The 20,130-nt window shown below is 45.9% G+C and overlaps 2 protein-coding genes across 2 annotated transcripts; both read right to left on the reverse strand.

Moving 5' to 3' along the window:
- Positions 1 to 184: 184 nt before the first annotated feature.
- Positions 185 to 13,658, reverse strand: LOC136454169 (uncharacterized). Its single transcript, XM_066454699.1, has 4 exons — positions 13,551 to 13,658; positions 13,039 to 13,224; positions 12,582 to 12,915; positions 185 to 341 (listed from the first exon to the last, which is right to left on the reverse strand). The coding sequence occupies exons 1-3, from the start codon at positions 13,656 to 13,658 to the stop codon at positions 12,610 to 12,612; spliced, it is 600 nt and encodes a 199-aa protein (XP_066310796.1). The 3' UTR covers positions 185 to 341; positions 12,582 to 12,609.
- Positions 13,659 to 16,976: 3,318 nt separating this feature from the next.
- Positions 16,977 to 19,774, reverse strand: LOC136475202 (dnaJ protein homolog). Its single transcript, XM_066472785.1, has 6 exons — positions 19,558 to 19,774; positions 18,480 to 18,648; positions 18,251 to 18,392; positions 17,872 to 18,148; positions 17,553 to 17,751; positions 16,977 to 17,459 (listed from the first exon to the last, which is right to left on the reverse strand). The coding sequence occupies exons 1-6, from the start codon at positions 19,705 to 19,707 to the stop codon at positions 17,140 to 17,142; spliced, it is 1,257 nt and encodes a 418-aa protein (XP_066328882.1). The 5' UTR covers positions 19,708 to 19,774; the 3' UTR covers positions 16,977 to 17,139.
- Positions 19,775 to 20,130: the final 356 nt, after the last annotated feature.

Here is a 20,130-nt window from a genome sequence, read left to right on the forward strand (position 1 = left end):
GCTGCAGCTAACAGCCATAGCCTAAGATTTGAGAGACCATCCCTACCACCCAAGCTTAAAATAATACAACCACGAAGTGCTAGCTACTAATACAAAGTCATTAAATGTGTTATCCTTTTCACAGATGCTAAGCTGCTAAATATTAGCAGGCATTGAATCTAAACATAGACTAGAACTGATTCACACAGATCCCGTAACGCAAAACTTCAGCTAACGGATTGAACACTGCATTCTAGTAACAGAAGTATCATATCACATTGCGCATCCTCACCATACTGATCATAAATCTCTCGCTTTTCAGGATCACTGAGGACCTCATAAGCCTGAGCTAGCTCCTTGAACTGAAATAAAAGCATGAAATCTTAGTTTTTCATCTCAATCAGAAATCACCAGCTCCATTCGACCATTCATACAGCCTTACAACCAAACATCACCATATTCATGCAGGTTAGGCAAAATGATCTATACATCACCACTTGTTCTATCAAACAAGAGCAAAGCACCATCATAGCATCACTAATTAAATGACAACATATGGTAAAAGTTATTCTAAAAAATCAAACCGCATTATGCCTACAGAGCAGACAAGTGACCATACTGTGTATATATAAATAATCCATAAACAGAATGTGCATATTCACATTTTTCAGGATCAGAACATTCATGGAATAAGTGAAGCACTTTTAGGATCAGAGCATTCATCTAACATTCGAATCAGTAGAGCACACTACAGCATTCAGGTCAGAGAAACTGGATTCAGGTTAGGGAAACTGAACCAAGCATGTCCGTCGGTTCCTCAGGTAAGTTTGGCAATCATTTTCACAGTTTTTTCATCAAAAGCTACCACCCTGACCATTATACTAGCAAACCAACCATCTAGCACACAACAACAGACAGGTCTAACAAGACTAAAACGTATCAATAAAAAAAATACTAAATCATGAATGTTCTGAATGTTGTGGGAGGACAACACTAGAATCCATAAATGGAAGGTAACTTGATTGCTTTGAAGCAATTTGGCTTTGCCTGTTGAGAACAAATCGTGCAGAACTGTTCCTCTAGATGAAAGTTCCTGTTCCATGAAAGTTCTCGGGCTTGTAATGTGTCTTTTATTTATAATGTTATATATAGAGATAACAGCATCGACAAACTCAACTTGCCCTATCTTGACCAGTAAATGACACGCTAAGCAGACCTGAACTTTAGTACAAAAGAGTTCTTTTAAAAAAATATTAAATTGGATTTCATTTCATCATAGGGATAGTGAAAAGATGGGGCTAAACATTCGCCATTGGAAATTTTGAAGTGCTCTTTGCACATTACATCGTAGAGAGTGCAGTCATGCTTGACATGAGTACAAACAAGGCCGTGTTTTCTTGTCTAGCTTGCCTGGCAGGCAATACAAAGGAGTTGAACCCTACCGAGTTACTGTGAGACACATTAAACTATAGATACTTGATCTGGATACAAATCATTGATCTACTAATAGGCAATGACACCTTCTGTCTAGTGGTGATCTGCGAACACAAGGTTGATAAGTACCCTTGTGTGTTCGTTTTGTGATGAGTGATTGTCAATGTGATCCACGAAGTGGGTTGAGTGGTGACTAACCCTACCATGGCGAAAGCTATGTGTGCGACATGTCTTTTGGCTTGTGTTGTGCAGGTGTGGAGCTCGGATGCGGTGGTCGACGGCGAGGTGAAGGTCAAGGAGGACGTGCCGTGCCGACAGACCGGGAGCGGTGAAGGACGGACGTGAAGCTTGGACCGAGGGACCCAGAGGCCGGGTGACTAGCCGCGGTGGCTGACACTTGGGACATCGACAAGTGCAAGAAGACATGGAGTGACGGTGTTGACCGGGTCAAGACGGCGGACGCGCGAGTCGAGTGAGGCTCAGGAGGACTTGGCGGGCCGGCCGGTCAAGGACGGCGGTGACACGCGTCGGATGGCGGGGGACGCGTATGGAGTACGCTACCCGCGGACGGTTGATGGTTTGGGTCTCAAAACCATCGGATGGACGGTTTACGGGGTTGGGCCTCAAAACCCGGGCGGAGGTTCCGAGGAGGGACGGACGGCACGTGGCGGCATCGGGGAGTTCGCGTCGAAGCGAAGCTACCGGTGAGAAGGCGCGGTGCTCGTCGGATCAAGATTACACCGGGTTGGACAACAACGCCCTTGGGCTTCGCGGTTCAACTCATTTGTATCCAGGGACAAAACTGGAAATGTGTAATAGCCCTGTTAAATAGGATGAGGGAGCCCCCATCTCCCTTACCTCCTCTAGTTTTCATTTTCTCCTTTAGGGTTTCTTCCTCTAGTTTGCTTCCATGTATGAGAGAGGTCCACAACTCAAATTGTGACTTGGTTTTGAAGGAATCGGTGGCCGTAACCACCGTATGCCCTTCGGGATTCATGATTTAGTTGTGTTCTTGATGTGATTTTGGTGTTCTTCACGAGCTCCTTTTGTCCCCTCTTGTTTCCCCTCTCGATTCTTCGTTTTGGGATTGTTTTGGTTCGTTCTTGTTGCCTTGGATCGATCAATTACATGAGTGGAAGCTTTCCACAGAAGGAAATCCACTAATTCCTCACGAGATCGCAGATCCAGGAAATTTTAGTTCTTGACCTATTTTTTGGGGGATTCTTCAATTCCTTTGATTCACGGAGTTAGAGTTTGTCTCAGGCCATGATCCTTTAGAGGTTGCCTTTCTACTCCATTGTGAACCCTTGTGCAAAGTTTCAAGTCATTTGGAGTTGATTTGATCAAGTTATGGCTTGATTTGATTTTTTCCGAGAAACTGCTCGCTCATACCGGACGCGTCCGATATGATCTAGGATGTGTCTGATATTTCTAACTTTGGAGTTTTGAGCTGAAATTTGGTGGAGACCTTCCCTTGGTGTCTAAGAGCTATGGTTAAAAATTTTATGTTTTTTAGGCACCGTTTGATGGGGTTTTGGATTTTTCTCCCTTGGTCAGCTTGCTGCTGAAAATACCGGACATGTCCAAAAATACCGGACGTGTCCGACATAATACCGGACGTGTCCGATATTAGCAGGGGCAGTGCTGTTTTCTTTTGGGAGTTTGCTCGTTTGGGCTCCGATCTGTGTTCCGTTTGCTTTGTGGTGACCCGCTGTGTTCTGAGGGAGCATCCACCCTTCTCTAGGGTCGTGGTCATCAAGTCTATCGTGTATGCTTTTTGGGGATTGATATTGGGACAGTGGTCGAAGATTTTGAAAGAAATTTGAGGCTCCCATTCACCCCCCCCCTTCTGGTCGTCGTTTCCGGTCCTTCAATTGGTATCAGAGCCGGTTAAGGATCATTCCACCTTAATCGATCCGTGATCCACGAAGGCGACATGGAGCGTGGTTCTGGCAAACCACCGCACTTTGATGGGTCCAACTATCCTTATTGGAAGATCCGCATGTCTGCGCATCTCCAGGGGATTGATTGGCTCGTCTGGGAAATTTGCGAGGATGCTACTTACGTTGTGCTCCCTGTTGCGGCCCGTACCACCCAGGATCACAAGGATCGGCACAACGCAAATAGCAAAGCTCGCAGTGTGCTTTTCTCGAGTCTTTTGCTTTCTGAGTTCGAGCGTGTCTCTGATTGTACTACAGCTCGAGAGATCTGGGTGAGGCTTCAGAGCTATCACGAGGGGACCGCACAGGTCAAGACCAGACTCTACGAGACGTACAAGCGCGAGTACGAGAACTTCTCTCAGTTTGATGGCGAGTCCATCGATGCCATGTTTTCCCGCTTTCAGACTATCGTCAATAAAATAAAAGCGAACAAGGCCAACCTACCGTATAGTGATTATGAGAGGGCGCTCAAGCTTCTCTATGCCCTTGATCGAAAGGTATGGGATGTGAAGGTGTCGGCGATCATCGAGTTGGCCAACTACGACACCCTCACCGTCGATGAGCTTTTTAGCAAGCTCAAGTCCACAGAGATCGACTACCAAACCCAAGCCAAGCTCAAGAATCCTTCTGCACCAACCATGGCTTTGGTCTCAGGTAGTGGTTCAAGTTCATTGACTAACCCTTCACAAGCTTCCTTCTCTTTGTCGTGCTTGATGTCAGTCACAGAGGAGCAGCTGGAGTCTCTTGGGGATGATGAGTTGGCACTCGTCATCAGTCGGTTCTCTCGGTTTCACAACAACCGTTTGAACCACTGACGCAGTGGTGGCCCAAAGGAGGGATGCTATGGATGTGGAGATCCGGACCACTTTGTCACGCACTGCCCCAAGAAGAAGCCCTTCACCAACAAGTACGACTCCGGCAAGCGCAAGGATAAGCGCGACTACACCTCCGGCAAGCACAAGGCCAAGGGCGGCTTCGACAAGGAGGCGATCAAGAAGGCGTACCACAGGAAGGCCAAAGCTCAAGAACGCGCCTTCCTCGCCTCCCTCAGCGACCTCGATGATGACTCCAACGATGATCACTCTTCTTCTCCCTCGACCGATGATGAGTCCGAGAAGAAGCGCGAGGACAAGCTCAACGGTCTCTGCTTTGTCGTCGGTGCAAACCGTGGTGGGTTTTGCACTAAGGCGGTTGACGGTGGAGCAAAGCTCAAAAAGGACGTCGACGTCGACGACGACGAAAACGAGGTACCGCCCACACTTGACTCACTTATGCTTGAGCTTGATACTATGAATGATACATTGATGAGTCAAGATAAGTTGCTTAAGCGTGCTGCCCGCGAGAGAAAAGAGTTTAAGGACCAGCTAGAGGTTGCTTTGAAGGAGTTGGAGCTTGCCAAGAGTGGTGTAGTGGTGTTAGAGGAGGAGTGCGATGAGTGCGCTATACACATGTCTAACCTCTCTGACTTGCAATCCAAGTATGCTGTTTTGCTTGATGAATGCGATGAGCTGAAGTCTCGTTCTGGGTTGCTCAGTGCATGCAAGTCCTGCTCAGGCTTGCAATCTGAGTTGGCAGAGAAGGTTGCCAAACTTGCTGAGTTTGAGAAGGCCAACTCAGATAGCACCACCACTACATGTGTTCGATGTGAAGCTTTGGTGTTGGAGCTTGAGTCCTGCAGGCATGACAAGATGGGAACCGAGGAAGAAAACACACAACTTCGGTCCATCTTGAGCTGGGTGTCGTGCAGTGAGCCCCAGTTGGGCATGATGGTGAGCCAGTTCAGGCGGGGAACTGACTCATCAGGAGTAGGCTTAGCTATAGGTGGGAAGGGTGAGCATGTCTATGGCAAGGTTGGTGAACATAGTGGTTTGAACCCAAGTGAGAAACCCACCAACACTCCCAAATTGATCAAGATCCCTCCACCAGAGCCTACCAAGCCTATGATCAAAGATGGTGTGTTTGAAGAACCACCAAAAGCTCCACCATCCAAGCAAGTTTGGGTTCCCAAACCGAACCACTTTCGGAACTCACTCGATACTCTACCCAACATCTCTAGTGCACCCCTTCCTAAAGCCAAAAAGCCTCAGAGAGTGAACCACACCCACAAGAGAGTGAGTCAACCACCACCTAAGAGAGAGGTAAGGTACCACTGTGACTATTGCCATAGAGATGGTCATTTGGCTGAGTTTTGCTTTAGGAGGAAGAGAGATGAGCGGCGCGAGTACGAGTTGAACAACCGGAACATGTACCGTCCTCCACATGGCGTACATGTACCACCTGTTCAGAGGCACAGTGTTAGGCCTAGAGGTGCAATGCCTCAAGGTGCTAGGCCTCAGGTGGCGAGACCACGAGGTGGTAGTGCCCAGCGTGGCCCAAGTCATGATCAATATGACTCTGGACCTCGCGACCGTGGCTTTCAGTCCCGCACTCTTAGCGGACCATGTTTTCCCCCACGTGGTGATCGCTTCTCTCTAATGGGACATGGCATGTATGGTGTTTTTCCTAACACTTTTCCAGGGCAAATGACTCAACACTGGTATTCTCCTCATTTCACTAACCCCAGTGTTGTGCCATTTGCTCACCCCCTATCTTTCTATTGATGCAGAGCGGAGGCCTAGAGAACACGTGGCTTGTTGATTCCGGCTGTTCGCGCCACATGACCGGAAGTTCCAAATGGTTCTCTAGCCTCGACCCCATGCAATACAAGGAGTACATCACATTTGGGGACAATAGCAAAGGTAAGGTGCTGTCTCATGGGACCATTCGGGTCAATGAGTCTTTTATCTTGAAGGACGTTGCTTTGGTTTCAAGCCTGCATTTCAATTTGCTCTCTGTTTCGCAACTCCTTCAAGATGGGTTTGAGGTGCGCTTTAAGACTGGACTTTCTCGTGTGCTCAATTCTCAGGGACATCTAGTTTGTCAGATCGTTCCTTTCGGCCGAGTTTTTAGAGCTGATTTCTCTTAGTCTTTTGGTTCTTCTCGCTGTTTGGTTGCCAGATCTTCTTCTGATTTGTGGAAGTGGCATAGGAGACTTGGTCACTTGAGCTTCGATCTCCTAGTGAGGTTGAGTTCTCTTGACATGATCCGAGGATTGCCCAAACTTAAGTTTGAGAAGGATCTGGTATGCCATCCCTGTCGCCACGGGAAGATGGTGGCTGCTTCCCATCCTCCAGTGACTCAGGTCATGACCACGAGACCCGGTGAGCTACTCCATATGGACACTGTTGGTCCGGCTCGGGTTCGGTCAGAGGGAGAGAAGTGGTACGTTCTTGTGATCGTGAATGATTTTTCTCGCTATTCTTGGGTGTTTTTCATGGAGGGCAAGGACAAAGCGTTTTCTCATGCTCGTGACTTGATCTTGAGGTTGCAAACTGAGTTACCAAAGAATGCCATATGAGCTATCCATAGTGACAATGGCACTGAGTTCAAAAACTCTCAGTTTGACACCTTCTGTGCTTCCTTGGGTCTTGAACATCAGTTTTCTTCGCCCTATGTCCCTCAGCAGAATGGTGTTGTTGAGCGCAAAAATTAGACTTTGGTTGAAATGGCCAGGACGATGCTCGATGAGCATAGGACTCCTAGGCGTTACTGGGCCGAAGCCATCAACACCGCTTGCCATGTTTCAAACCGCATTTTTCTTCGTGCTTTCTTAAAGAAGACATCCTACGAGTTGCGGTTTGGGCGTCCACCCAAGGTGAGTCATTTTCGAGTCTTCGGTTGCAGGTGCTTCATTCTTAAGCAAGGTAATCTTGACAAGTTTGAATCTAGATCTTCGGACGGTATATTTTTCGGTTACGCTTCTCATTCACATGCGTACCGTGTGCTTAATCTTGAGACTAACCGTGTCATGGAGACTTGTGAAGTCACCTTTGACGAAACCATGCCCTCTTCTATTTTTGTCTTTGAACGTGCAGGTGATGAAGAGATGGGTGACAGCATTTTCGTTGAGGATGACGATGACGTCGATTGGGATGATCCCAAGCCATCTCAACCGGCTACCCCGATCGAGCCAGCTTCGACCACTTCGGCTCACGGCCCCGAGCCCTCCACCTCTACTTCATGGGGTCCGTGCGAGCCGCTTCCTCAATCGACTGAGGAGGCCCCAGCTGTGGATGAGGGGGAGGCGACTTCGTCTTTGGGTGCACCTCGACATATCCAGCGACGCCATCCTCCTCAGACCATGATCGACGACATCGACGAAAGGGTAACACGTTCCAAGTCTTATCATATTTCCCATTTTGCTCATTCTGCTTTCGTAGCTTCTTTTGAGCCTCGAGATATTGGACACGCACTATCTAATGTCGATTGGGTTAATGCTATGAACGAGGAGTTAGAGAACTTTGAGCGGAACCAAGTGTGGGTTTTAGTTCCACCTCCACCAGAGTGCCACCCCATAGGTACAAAGTGGGTTTACAAGAACAAGCAGAGTGAGGATGGGGTGGTGGTGAGAAACAAGGCGAGATTAGTGGCTCAGGTTTTTTTGCCAAAAAGAGGGAATAGACTATGAAGAAACCTTTGCTCCTGTTGCCCGTCTAGAAGCCATTAGGATTCTTTTAGCATTTGCAGCTTCGAAAGGGTTCAAGCTGTATCAGATGGATGTGAAGAGTGCCTTCTTGAATGGGTACATAGAGGAAGAGGTTTATGTGAGGCAACCCCCTGGCTTTGAAAATCCAAAGTACCCCAACCATGTTTTTAAACTCCATAAAGCCTTGTATGGTTTGAAACAAGCCCCGAGAGCCCGGTATGAGCGTTTGAAAGCTTTCTTGCTTGATAAGGGTTTTAGGATGGGTTCCGTAGATAAGACTTTGTTCCTCCTCAAGCAAGGCACAGACATCCTTTTGGTTCAGATATACATGGATGATATAATCTTTGGTGGCTCTTCTCATGCTCTTGTTGCCAAGTTTTCAGATACTATGAGCAGGGAATTTGAGATGAGCATGATGGGTGAATTGACTTTCTTCCTCGGGCTACAAATCAAGCAAACTCGTGAGGGGACGTTCGTGCACCAAGGCAAGTACACCAAGGACGTGCTCAAGAAATTTGATATGGGTGAGGCCAAGCCTCTTTCGACGCCTATGTCAACCACGACGGCCCTGGATGAGGACAAGGAGGGAGAAGCCGTGGACCAGAAGGAATACCGAAGCATGATCGGGTCCCTGTTGTATCTAACGGCGATGAGACCGGACATCCAGTTCGCAGTCTGCTTGTGCGCGCGCTTTCAGTCTTCGCCACGCACGTCTCATCGTCAAGCCATCAAGCGGATCCTCAGGTACCTTCGTTTCACACCCGAGTTTGGTCTTTGGTTTTCAGCCTCCTCCTCTCTTTCTCTTTGTAGGTATTCTGATGTGGATTATGCTAGTTGTCGTGTTGAGAGGAAGTCCACTTCGGGGACTTGTCAGTTTCTTGGATCTTCTCTTGTGTCTTGGTCTTCTCGCAAGCAGTCTAGTGTCGCCCAATCCACCACAGAAGCTGAGTATGTTGCTGCTGCTGCTTGTTGTTCCCAGTTGCTTTGGATGATAGCTACTCTAAGAGACTTTGGGTTAGAGTTTAGGCGAGTGCCTTTATTTTGTGACAGCACCAGTGCCATAAGTGTAGCCAAAAACCCAGTCCTTCACTCAAAGACAAAGCACATAGAAGTTCGCTTTCACTTCTTGTGTGACCACTATGAGAAAGGTGATATCGATCTGCACCACATTGATACCCAAAACCAGCTCGCAGATATCTTCACCAAACCACTTGACCAAGCCCAGTTTGCTCGCTTGCGAGGGGAGCCTGGAGTTTGTTTCCCTTTTTAGAGGAGGGAAACTTTGGTTGTTGTATTCTAGTTTTGCTTTTCTTTGAAGTTTAGCCTTTGTTTTTATATCATACTTGCATATCATATCATCATGTATCATATTGCATCCTGAGCTTCATCCTTATAGTAGCTAGATTGACACTATGCTCTTGTTGGGGATGTTATGGATATACATGATGTGCTTTTGGCTTAGGCTCCTTTTGATCAATTGATGCATGTTATGAGCTAAGCTTGTTTTCCAAACTGTGAACTTGATTAAAACTTGTTGAAACATGAAATGTGTTCACCACTACTTGTGGCACTAGCATGTGTAGAATGTGTCGAGATCTTTTTCTTGCTTCATGTATATGCTTAGTTGCTACGGCTCATACTTTGAGTTACACACTTGCTTGAGAAACTTGAATTTGTGCTAAAACTTGAAAATCAAACTCAGTGATTTGAAAAGATCGGGATGGGTCTATACTATCCTATGTCAGAGTATCGAGACCGCTCCAAATTGTACTTATTGGTGAACTTGAGCTCTGTAATGGATACCGAGATCATTGTCTTAAGCTTCTGATTGCCTTTGGCATAGGCTTGACATGGTCGCTAAGTTAGGTTTTGATGGCACAGATAACCTCCCGCACACACTTGTCTGACAAACTTTGGTAATAAGCTGCATAACTCCGATAAATTTCAATTGGTGTCTAAAATTTGATCAAACCACCAGTTTGTCTCTTGACATGATGTGTGAACTTTGTTTGGGGTAGTTCACTTTGCATACATGTGTAGCACAAGGTCGATCTCCTGTCTATTTTTGCTATGTGCTCCTTTGGTGGTGAACCCTCTTTTAAAATTGCTCAAACTTGATCAAACTTGCTTAAATGCCATATTTCGTCTCATTTGGTCACCTTGAGCATTTGCTAGCACTTGTATGTGTTGCTATATATACATGACAGCATCCACTAGAGCATTCTTTCAATCTACTTGCTATAATCTTGAAGCTTCTGCATTCGTGCATTTCTGCATTCATAGCTTGTTTTGAGGGGGAGTTGCAATTCTTGGGCTCTAGCTTGATAAGTGCATGTGTCAACAAGGGGGAGAAGTTTCCACACTCACAATGTCACAAGGGGACACAAGGGGAGAAAACTTCCAATTTCACCTAAAGTTGAGAGATATGCATTCATTTGAGAGAGATTGCACTTGTTCAGGGGAAGTTGCATTTAAGGTGTTTTGCTAGATGTGTTGAGCCTTTGCCTCTTCTGTGATTGAGCCTTTGCCTCTTCTAGAGGGTCTAGCAGGTTTTCGGCTTTTCGAGCTTTGCTAGTGGTGTTGAGCCCGTTGCCTCTTCTTGAGGGCTAGCTTTGTTTTACTTGGTTGCGTCGAGCCGTTGCCTCTTCTGTGTTGAGCCTTTGCCTCTTCTGGAGGGTCTAGCAGGTTTTCGGCTTTTCGAGCTTTGCTAGTGGTGTTGAGCCCGTTGCCTCTTCTTGAGGGCTAGCTTTGTTTTACTTGGCTGCGTCGAGCCGTTGCCCATGTCTTTAGGGACCAAGTTTTGCTCATTTTCAAATGACCCGGTTCTTGGCTTTTGGTCGTTTGGGTGAGTTCTTTCTTTTCTCTTCTTCTTCTTTTTCTTTTGCTCAAGCTGTTCGTGTATTGGTGTTGACAATGCACTCATCAAGGGGGAGATTGCGAACACAAGGTTGACAAGTACCCTTGTGTGTTCGTTTTGTGATGAGTGATTGTCAATGTGATCCACGAAGTGGGTTGAGTGGTGACTAACCCTACCATGGCGAAAGCTATGTGTGCGACATGTCTTTTGGCTTGTGTTGTGCAGGTGTGGAGCTTGGATGCGGTGGTCGACGGCGAGGTGAAGGTCAAGGAGGACGCAAGAAGACATGGAGTGACGGTGTTGACTGGGTCAAGACGGCGAACGCGCGAGTCGAGTGAGGCTCAGGAGGACTTGGCGGGCCGGCCGGTCGAGGACGGCGGTGACACGCGTCGGATGGCGGGGGACGCGTATGGAGTACGCTACCCGCGGACGGTTTGATGGTTTGGGTCTCAAAACCATCGGATGGACGGTTTACGGGTTTGGGCCTCAAAACCCGGGCGGAGGTTCCGAGGAGGGACGTACGGCACGTGGCGGCATCGGGGAGTTCGCGTCGAAGCGAAGCTACCGGTGAGAAGGCGTGGTGGTCGTCGGATCAAGATTACACCGGGTTGGACAACAACGCCCTTGGGCTTAGCGGTTCAACTCATTTGTATCCAGGGGCAAAACTGGGAATGTGTAATAGCCCTGTTAAATAGGATGAGGGAGCCCCCATCTCCCTTACCTCCTCTAGTTTTCATTTTCTCCTTTAGGGTTTCTTCATCTAGTTTGCTTCCATGTATGAGAGAGGTCCACAACTCAAATTGTGACTTGGTTTTGAAGGAATCGGTGGCCGTAATCACCGTATGCCCTTCGGAATTCATGATTTAGTTGTGTTCTTAATGTGATTTTGGTGTTCTTCACGAGCTCCTTTTGTTCCCTCTTGTTTCCCCTCTCGATTCTTCGTTTTGGGATTGTTTTGGTTCGTTCTTGTTGCCTTGGATCGATCAATTACATGAGTGGAAGCTTTCCACCGAAGGAAATCCACTAATTCCTCACGAGATCGCAGATCCAGGAAATTTTAGTTCTTGACCTATTTTTTGGGGGATTCTTCAATTCCTTCGATTCATAGAGTTAGAGTTTGTCTCAGGCCATGATCCTTTAGAGGTTGCCTTTCTACTCCATTGTGAACCCTTGTGCAAAGTTTCAAGTCATTTGGAGTTGATTTGATCAAGTTATGGCTTGATTTGATTTTTCCCGAGAAACTGCTCGCTCATACCGGACGCGTCCGATATGATCTAGGACGTGTCCGATATTTCTAACTTTGGAGTTTTGAGCTGAAATTTGGTGGAGACCTTCCCTTGGTGTCTAAGAGCTATGGTTAAAAATTTCATGTTTTTTGGACATCGTTTGACGGGGTTTTGGATTTTTCTCCCTTGGTCAGCTTGCTGCTGAAAATACCGGACGTGTCCAAAAATACCGGACGTGTCCGACATAATACCGGACGTGTCCGATATTTGCAGGGGCAGTGCTGTTTTCTTTTGGGAGTTTGCTCGTTTGGGCTCCGATCTGTGTTCCGTTTGCTTTGTGGTGACCCGCTGTGTTCTGAGGGAGCATCCACCCTTCTCTAGGGTCGTGGTCATCAAGTCTATCGTGTATGCTTTTTGGGGATTGATATTGGGACAGTGGTCGAAGATTTCGAAAGAAATTTGAGGCTCCCATTCAAACCCCCCCCCCCCCCCCCCCCTCTTGTCGCCGTTTCCGGTCCTTCATGATCACCAAATTTATCAAGTCATGAAACTTGCATATAGAAATCTGCAGCAAAACATATCAGCAAGATAAAAACTGACAGGAAGCATAAGAATGTCACCTGTTGTCATTTACAAATATTCTTCTATTCATGGATAAAGAACCCCCTCAGAACTGGATGCCATAATATGGCATTCCACATCAGGATGCTCCTTCATAATGCTACAGATCTTCTTGTAGCCATTGTTACTTGGTGAGACGTCATCAGAAATAGTCATTGTCAATCTCTGAAGCACTGTTGCACATCGGAGTATGATTTTTAGGAAATCAACTTCATCATCTTCTCCTTGCAAGCCATGAATTTCAACGACTTCAAGATTAGCCAAAGAGACATCTTCACTTCTCCAGTTGATAGGATGTTTACAAGGACAGTTTACTGGGCAGGGCACTCGTACCTGAAAGAAAATTGGAGTACAGGATCAACAACCAGAATACATAATTACAGGACACTTCACTACTATCTAAATTCAGTAGCCAACCAGAATACATAAGTACAGGATCAACAACCGAATGATTACCTTGTCACGTGCTAGGACCACCTTAAGCTTTTGCATAGTTGGTTGAATCCGAAGCAGACACAACATCATTGGTCCAAAAGTATGCCTCTCTGTTTCGAGATCCAGCTCTAAAACAGAAAAAGCAGTCACTGGAAGATGAGCTATCACTTGTGTAATGCTCCATTCTGCATCCAGAAGACCATTTGGCTGCATATCAACAAAGTGAGTGTCCAATGTTATCAAAAGTGGAAATTGTCGTCACATGAAGAAAACCATTTGGCTGCATATAATAAGATAAATAATTTTGGTATAAATGTTTGGAAGAGAAACATAGCAAAGTAGCACATGCACATTAGCAGAACTCATTATGATCAGCGGATGACATGGAAATTATCTAGCTCACGCTCCTTTATGCTCAGAAGGCGCCATATCTGGCCGAACCCAACAGAAACGTACGAATAAGAGCAACCCCATCTGAGTTTCTTCACCATTGGGGCCAAGAAGGACAAACTGGAGCCTTTGGCAATATCTACCTCCAGTGTCACCTCCTTAAGCACTGGGGCCGCAATGTCAATGCGGCAGATGTCATGATTATTTATCTTCAAGCCCAACTCCTCAAGCAACGGTGACTGAACAATCATAGTGTTAACTGTTAGTGTTGATCTCTCCGGGCATTCGGGTTACCCGAAAAATTTGGGTCAGGTAATTGGAAATTCGGATATTAGAAATTCCTACCCGATTCTGGCCCTCAAAAAGTATTATCCAAAATTTCGGGTGCCCGATAATCCAGGTTCAGTTTTTACCTGATATACACAAAATTGACAAAATCAACCATTTTAGAAGAATTCTATTAGCATCTTAAAAGCAATAAACAATGGTCCTTCAAATTCAAATCACATCAAGTCTTCGTATCAATTAACAACAAATCAATTATAGCATAAATCTACTTTAAGTAATACCAAATAATACTTATATTGCACTGAACCAATGTCTTCATATTAGGAATAAGAGGGCAAATATTTGAGATATTTCAGGTAATTCGGGTACCAAGGAACATTACCCGAACTACCCAAACTAAATTTATGGTTTTACAATTACTATCCGAAATTGTGATCGAGTATTTCGAATTCGGAGATTGGGTTTCAGGTACTTTGCCCACCCCTACATTGGCACATGGGTCGATGAGGCGCGCAGCATTTGCTTTGTACGATCAACCAGGCGTCTCGCTGTCGACGAGCACGTCGCCTACCACTGAAAAAATAGTGTCGTTAAATCTTGAAATAAATCCTGAAAAATGCGAGCACCCGTATCAAGTCGGGGACTTGAACCCATGTAGGTGGGGTCCACCACAAGGAACGTAACCAGTTGAGCTACGCTCCGTTCGTTTGACTAACTATATATAATAAATATCAATATTTATAATATTAAATGCATGCATTATTGTATGTATCATGAGATATATTTTTATAATAATATATCTATTTGATATCATAAACGTTAATATTTTTAACTATATATTTAGTTAAATTTTAAACAACTTAAAAAATACATCTTAAATTGGACTACCTCTCTCCAAAAGGATACAACTATGGTATGTATGTCAGTTAGAGTGTTTCACGTTTGACCAGGTTTCTAGTAAGTAGTATTTACATTTATGGCTCTAAATTAATGTATTATAAAAATACATTGCATAATTAATCTAATGATATTTATTTAATATTATAATATTTATAATTTTTTATCTATAATTGGTTAAATTTGGTATAATAAAATATAACGCTGTCCCAAAATTATGTTCTTTTATGACGGAGTATCTTTTTAGAGACGGAGGTGTGCAGGCAGCTCCAGGGTAGAGTTCGGTTTTTAAAAAGCTGTGGGCCCAGTAAAAGTCGATGTTTCTCATGGTTCGCTTGCTGTTGCGTGGAGTTCGATTAGATCGGTGTCAAGTTAAAATAAACAATTGCTTGCACTGTATGGACAGAGAGTGTGTAGAGCAGCCGATTAGTGGACCAGGCATGTTCGCTTGAATTTATCAGTCGACTTATCAGCTAGAATTTATAGTATTTTTTTCTCACAATAAACATAGGCAGCTGGTCAGCCGATTTTAATACTAGCCGAAGATGTCCTTACTTTTTATTTCCACACATTGTTTATTGCCACGGTTCGCACCAAGTCAGCGAATCAAAGAAGCGTTCCCCAGAGCTCGATGCATGTGGCGTGATTGGTTGCTTTGGTGAGGGGGAGTCGGTATGGAGAGCCGATCTAGGATGGTGAGATGCATGCTCAAACCGTGCACTCAGTCGTGTTTGATTGTCTTTGTTGTTGTTCCAGTATGAGATGAGATCTTGTTTGGTTGCATGCATGGATAAGAGTTTTGAGTGTATGACACATGGGTCCATGCGCCATGCCTAAATCAAACCATCCTGTATAGAGAGGGAAGTGAAAATTGAGAAGATGAAGTCGTGCGGGATAGAGGAGGGCAGATAAATAAAAGGATATAGACGAAAGATGCGAGGAGAGCAACCAAACACACCACGTGAATAAGGTTAGACATCAAAACAGTACAGAAACGATCCGATTCAACCTACCAATCATGCCCGTAGTGTACGAATCAAACCTTGCTCTTTCTCTCTCTTCTCACGGTTCGCCTTTTAATACACTGGAGCTGCGCAGCATTTGAAAGGGGTGCTCGGCAAAGATAGTTGCAGCTGCGGCCGCACCTACAGTGCTAGCTATGCAGACATAACCTAAAAAGCTACAACCATCTCTACCACTCTAGGCGTGAGATTTATAAAGATTGTTTGGATCACTAAAATTAACGACTAGTAGCTAAATTTTAGCTTACAAATATAAACTAATGACGGGGTTAAATTTTATTCATCCCCAACTAATAACTTTTTAGGTTCTCCTTGACAGAACTTTGACTTCTAAAAAACGGTGAAATGAGAAAACTTTCAGCCTGTTCGCTTGCTCGTAAACGATTGTAAATTTCCAGTCGGGAACAGTGTTTTTCTCTCACACCAAACCAACCAGCAGTAAATAATCTATGATACGATACGGCCTCCCGAACAGGCTGTTTATATGGCTTCGGTGTAAGAAAAAAAACAGTTTGAGCGACCGCTGTCTCTGTTTGAGTGGATAGTAGTGGTTGTCTCTGTTTGAATGGAGTCCTGTGTGATTTCTTTGATTCTCCAGTCCGGTGTATCGAAGGGAGTGTTTGACTGTCATTATAAGTTGGTTTATTAGTCATAGTACAGTACTTCCTTCGTTCCTTAATATAATCTATATAGATTTTTAAAGAAAATTCCAAAATATAGATACGTATCAGCTCTCACGTCGATTAGTTTGGAAACCTTTCCACCGTACATAGCACATGCCCCAACCAATCTTTTAGATTTAGTAAGCAATCTAATTGGGAGAGAGAAGATGGCCTGATTTTTCTTTTTTTTTCCTCGGTCTCGCATCCTTTCCCAAGCCGTGCGTTAATATTGGTGCTAAAAACTATATGGCTTATATTAAGGAACGGCGGGAGTATTTTTCTCTCATAATAAATCAGTCATACAAATCAGTACAAGCGGCTTTGCGAGCAGCCGAACAGAGCCGAAGTTTGTCACCAGTGGTTGGTTACCAGACAGACTTCAACCAAGAAGCCATTCTAGCTGCAACAGCTACGGTGCTGCCTCTACCGTGAGTACTGATGATACACCGGTTATGGTGCTTGTGAATATTTTGACTGCACGATCAGTCTAGGTGTCGTTCCTGGAGGCCTTACCTGTAATTACCAGTTGAACCCCGTAATTAATTTATGTACCTCATAATGTTTCTGGGTTGAAAGTTAAACTGCCGTTAGAAGTGTTCTCCCTTCCACCGCTACTAACTGTTAACGCCATTGGATCTAAACAGTGCCTAGTGCTAGCTAATTCACACAGATCCTGTAACGCAAAACATAATCACAGAACTTCAGCAAACTGATTGAATACTGCATTCTTGTAACCGAAGTATCGTCACATTAAATACGCGCGGGAAAACTTGACCCAACAGTAGTCGCACAAAGCGAAACAACAAATTTGCCGCCACCGTCAGACTTTATCATTGCTGCTACTAATAGCAGCCACGAGCTGACTACTGCTGGGCGCACTGCACCCTCTGCGCACCGCCCGGCATTTCCTCATCCTCGTCGTAGGCCTCCTGGTGCTGCTGCTGCCGCCTCCGCATCTCCTCTTCGATGTTCACGTCATACGGCATCGTCTCCTCGCACTCGTCCAGCTCCATGTCAGTGTACTGCGACACTGGCTTGGGAGGGAGCACAGCCTCCAGGGCCTTGCACTGCTCAGGGCTAAACGAGTCCGGGAACTCCACCGAGAAGTGGATGTACAGCTTGCCCTTCATGAAGGGCCTCTGGTACATGGGCATGCCTTCATCGTTGATCGCCTTGAAAGAATCTGCACAAATTTATAATAAACAGTGAGCATTGGCCAGATGCACGAAGGCAGAATCAAGAGTTGAGTGCTATCTTTCATGTTCAGATCACCCACCAGGCTTCACAACTTCACCAGGATTTGATTTGATCAGCAGCTGCCTGTTATCCAAGTGAGTGAGAACAAACTGGAAGCCACACAGAGATTCAGTCAAGATCAGTGTGTGCTCGTAGAAGAGGTCATCGCCCTTTCTCTTGAACTTGGGATGCTCCTTCTGCTGGAGAACAAAGATGATATCTCCAGTGATAGTGTCAGGCTGCACACAAGCACAAGATAGTTAAGACCCAAGGTTAATTTGGTACAGAGGAAGCAAGGTTAATTTGGGCCAGAGGAATAACTTAAGAACTGAGGACTGAATGAGTTAAAGAGTCATTACCGCTTCATCAGCTTCACCAGGGAATGTGATCTTCTGCCCGTTCTGCATACCCTTCTCAACTACCACTTCAAGAACCTTCTTCTCCTGCACAACTTTATCACCCTTGCATTGTGGGCATCTATCCTTGTCATTGATGGTCTCTCCAGAACCCTTGCACTCGTTGCAAGGATGCTGCATTTGCTGAATCATTCCAGGTCCCAACTGCCGGATTTGGACCTTAAAGCCAGAACCTTGGCAACCAGCACACCTCGACGAAGCTCCAGACTTTGAACCCTTACTGCAAGATTGCAGGATTAGAACACACCATGTGAGATCCTGAAAATCTAATCTATAAAGCATAATTGGGCTTTTGGCATCCCTTTGGATTCAGATGACCTACCCATTGCACTTGGAGCAGAGGACATTGCGGGACAGCGAGAGCTTCTTTGATGTACCATTGTACAAATCCTCCAGAGAAACCTTCAGAGGATGAACCACATCCTCTCCCCTTCGCTGCCTTCTGCCCCTACTGCTGCCACCACCTTTGCACAAGTACATACAGCGTGAGCTACTATGTAGGTGATTCTCAATGTCAATGACATTGCATCGGTTTCTGTTTCGCAACATACCTCCAAAAGGGCTGCCACCACCAAAGAATGACTGGAATATGTCAAAGGGATCATGCATCCCTCCACCACCTCCCATTCCCTCCTTGAGGGCATCCTCACCATACTGATCATAAATCTCCCGCTTTTCAGGGTCACTGAGGACCTCATATGCCTGAGCTAGCTCCTTGAACTGAAACAAAAGCATGAGTTCTTAGTTTCCATCTCATTCAGAAATTAACAGCTCCATTCGACCATTCATACAGCCTTACACCCAAACATAACCATATTCATGCAGATTAGGCAAATGATCACCACTGGTTCTATCAAGCAAGCGCAAAGCACCATCATTGCATAGTTGAATAATAACATATGGTACAAATCATTCTAAAGAATCAAATCGCAGAATGTGCATATTGACATTTTTTTAGGATATAGGAGCATTCGTCTATAGTTCACAATTCAAATAAGTGAAGCATTTCTAGGGTCAGAGCATTCATCTAACAATTCAGGGACTCAAATCAGTGCACCAATTTTAAGAATCAGTAGAGCACACTACAATATTCAGGTTAGGGAAACTGAACTAAGCATGTCCCTCAGTTCCTCAGGTAAGTTTGGCAATCAATTTCACATTTTTTTCATCAAAAGCTACAACTTGACCATTATACTAGCACTAGCAAACCAAACCATCTATTACAAAACAACAAACAGGTCTAACAAGACTAAAACGGTTTGTTAATTATGCGATCAAAACCACATAGAGCGACTAATTCCAGGGGCGTGAACAGCTCAAGATGCGTCTCGGTAGCAGCTAATAATCATAACAGTGTCCATGCAACTAATAAACCTAACAGTTTCCATGCAACATCTACTTCCCCATACGAATCCCTCCACCACCCCCAACCATCAAACCCATCTAATTACACGCCTCCTCAGATCCGATCAACCGCCCCCCACCCACGAGCACCAGCACCAGCACCAGCACCAAAGGAAATCGACCTAGAGAAACCGTCTCAACACCGCCGTAAACCTGACAACCCGCCTACTACTCCGCGCCGCGGACAGATCGGAGCCAGACGAGGAAACCAGCCGGCGCGCTCACCTTCTCGGGGTCGCCGCCCTTGTCGGGGTGGTTCTTGATGGCGGCCTTGCGGTAGGCCTTCTTGAGGTCATCCTGGGAGGCGTCCTTGGAGACCCCGAGGATCTCGTAGTACCGGGTGTTGTCGCTCTTCTTCGGCGCGCGCCCGAACATCTCCGAAACCCTAGTTGTTTGATCCGACGGGACGCGTGGTGTCGCGCCGGCAGAGGTTTGTGAGGAGGAGGTAGAGCGGGGCGGGGGTAGTTATATCGTCGGGACGGGTGGTGGGGAGTGAATGCTCTGGAAGCTGCAGGAGGCGGGGGCGGGTGGCGCGCGGCCCGTCGGATGCGGATCGGGCGGTCTCGGCCCGAGCTTCCAGATGCTTCCGGTGTCTTCCTGCGAAAGGGCGAGGGGGCTACGGGGAGCGCGTGTTGACGCGACTCGATTCTTGCGTGGCTGTGGGTCGTCGGGTCCGGGCCCCGGGTCCCGGGTCCGGGCTGGAGGGAAGCGAGCCGTCCGATGAGTTCCGCACGTTTTGGAATTTGGAATTTGGAATTTGGAAAACTGGAAAGATCCTTTGTGCTTCCCGTTTTGATG

The sequence above is a fragment of the Miscanthus floridulus genome, chromosome 1, assembly GCF_019320115.1.
Source record: "Miscanthus floridulus cultivar M001 chromosome 1, ASM1932011v1, whole genome shotgun sequence".
In the NCBI taxonomy this organism is placed as follows: domain Eukaryota; kingdom Viridiplantae; phylum Streptophyta; class Magnoliopsida; order Poales; family Poaceae; genus Miscanthus; species Miscanthus floridulus.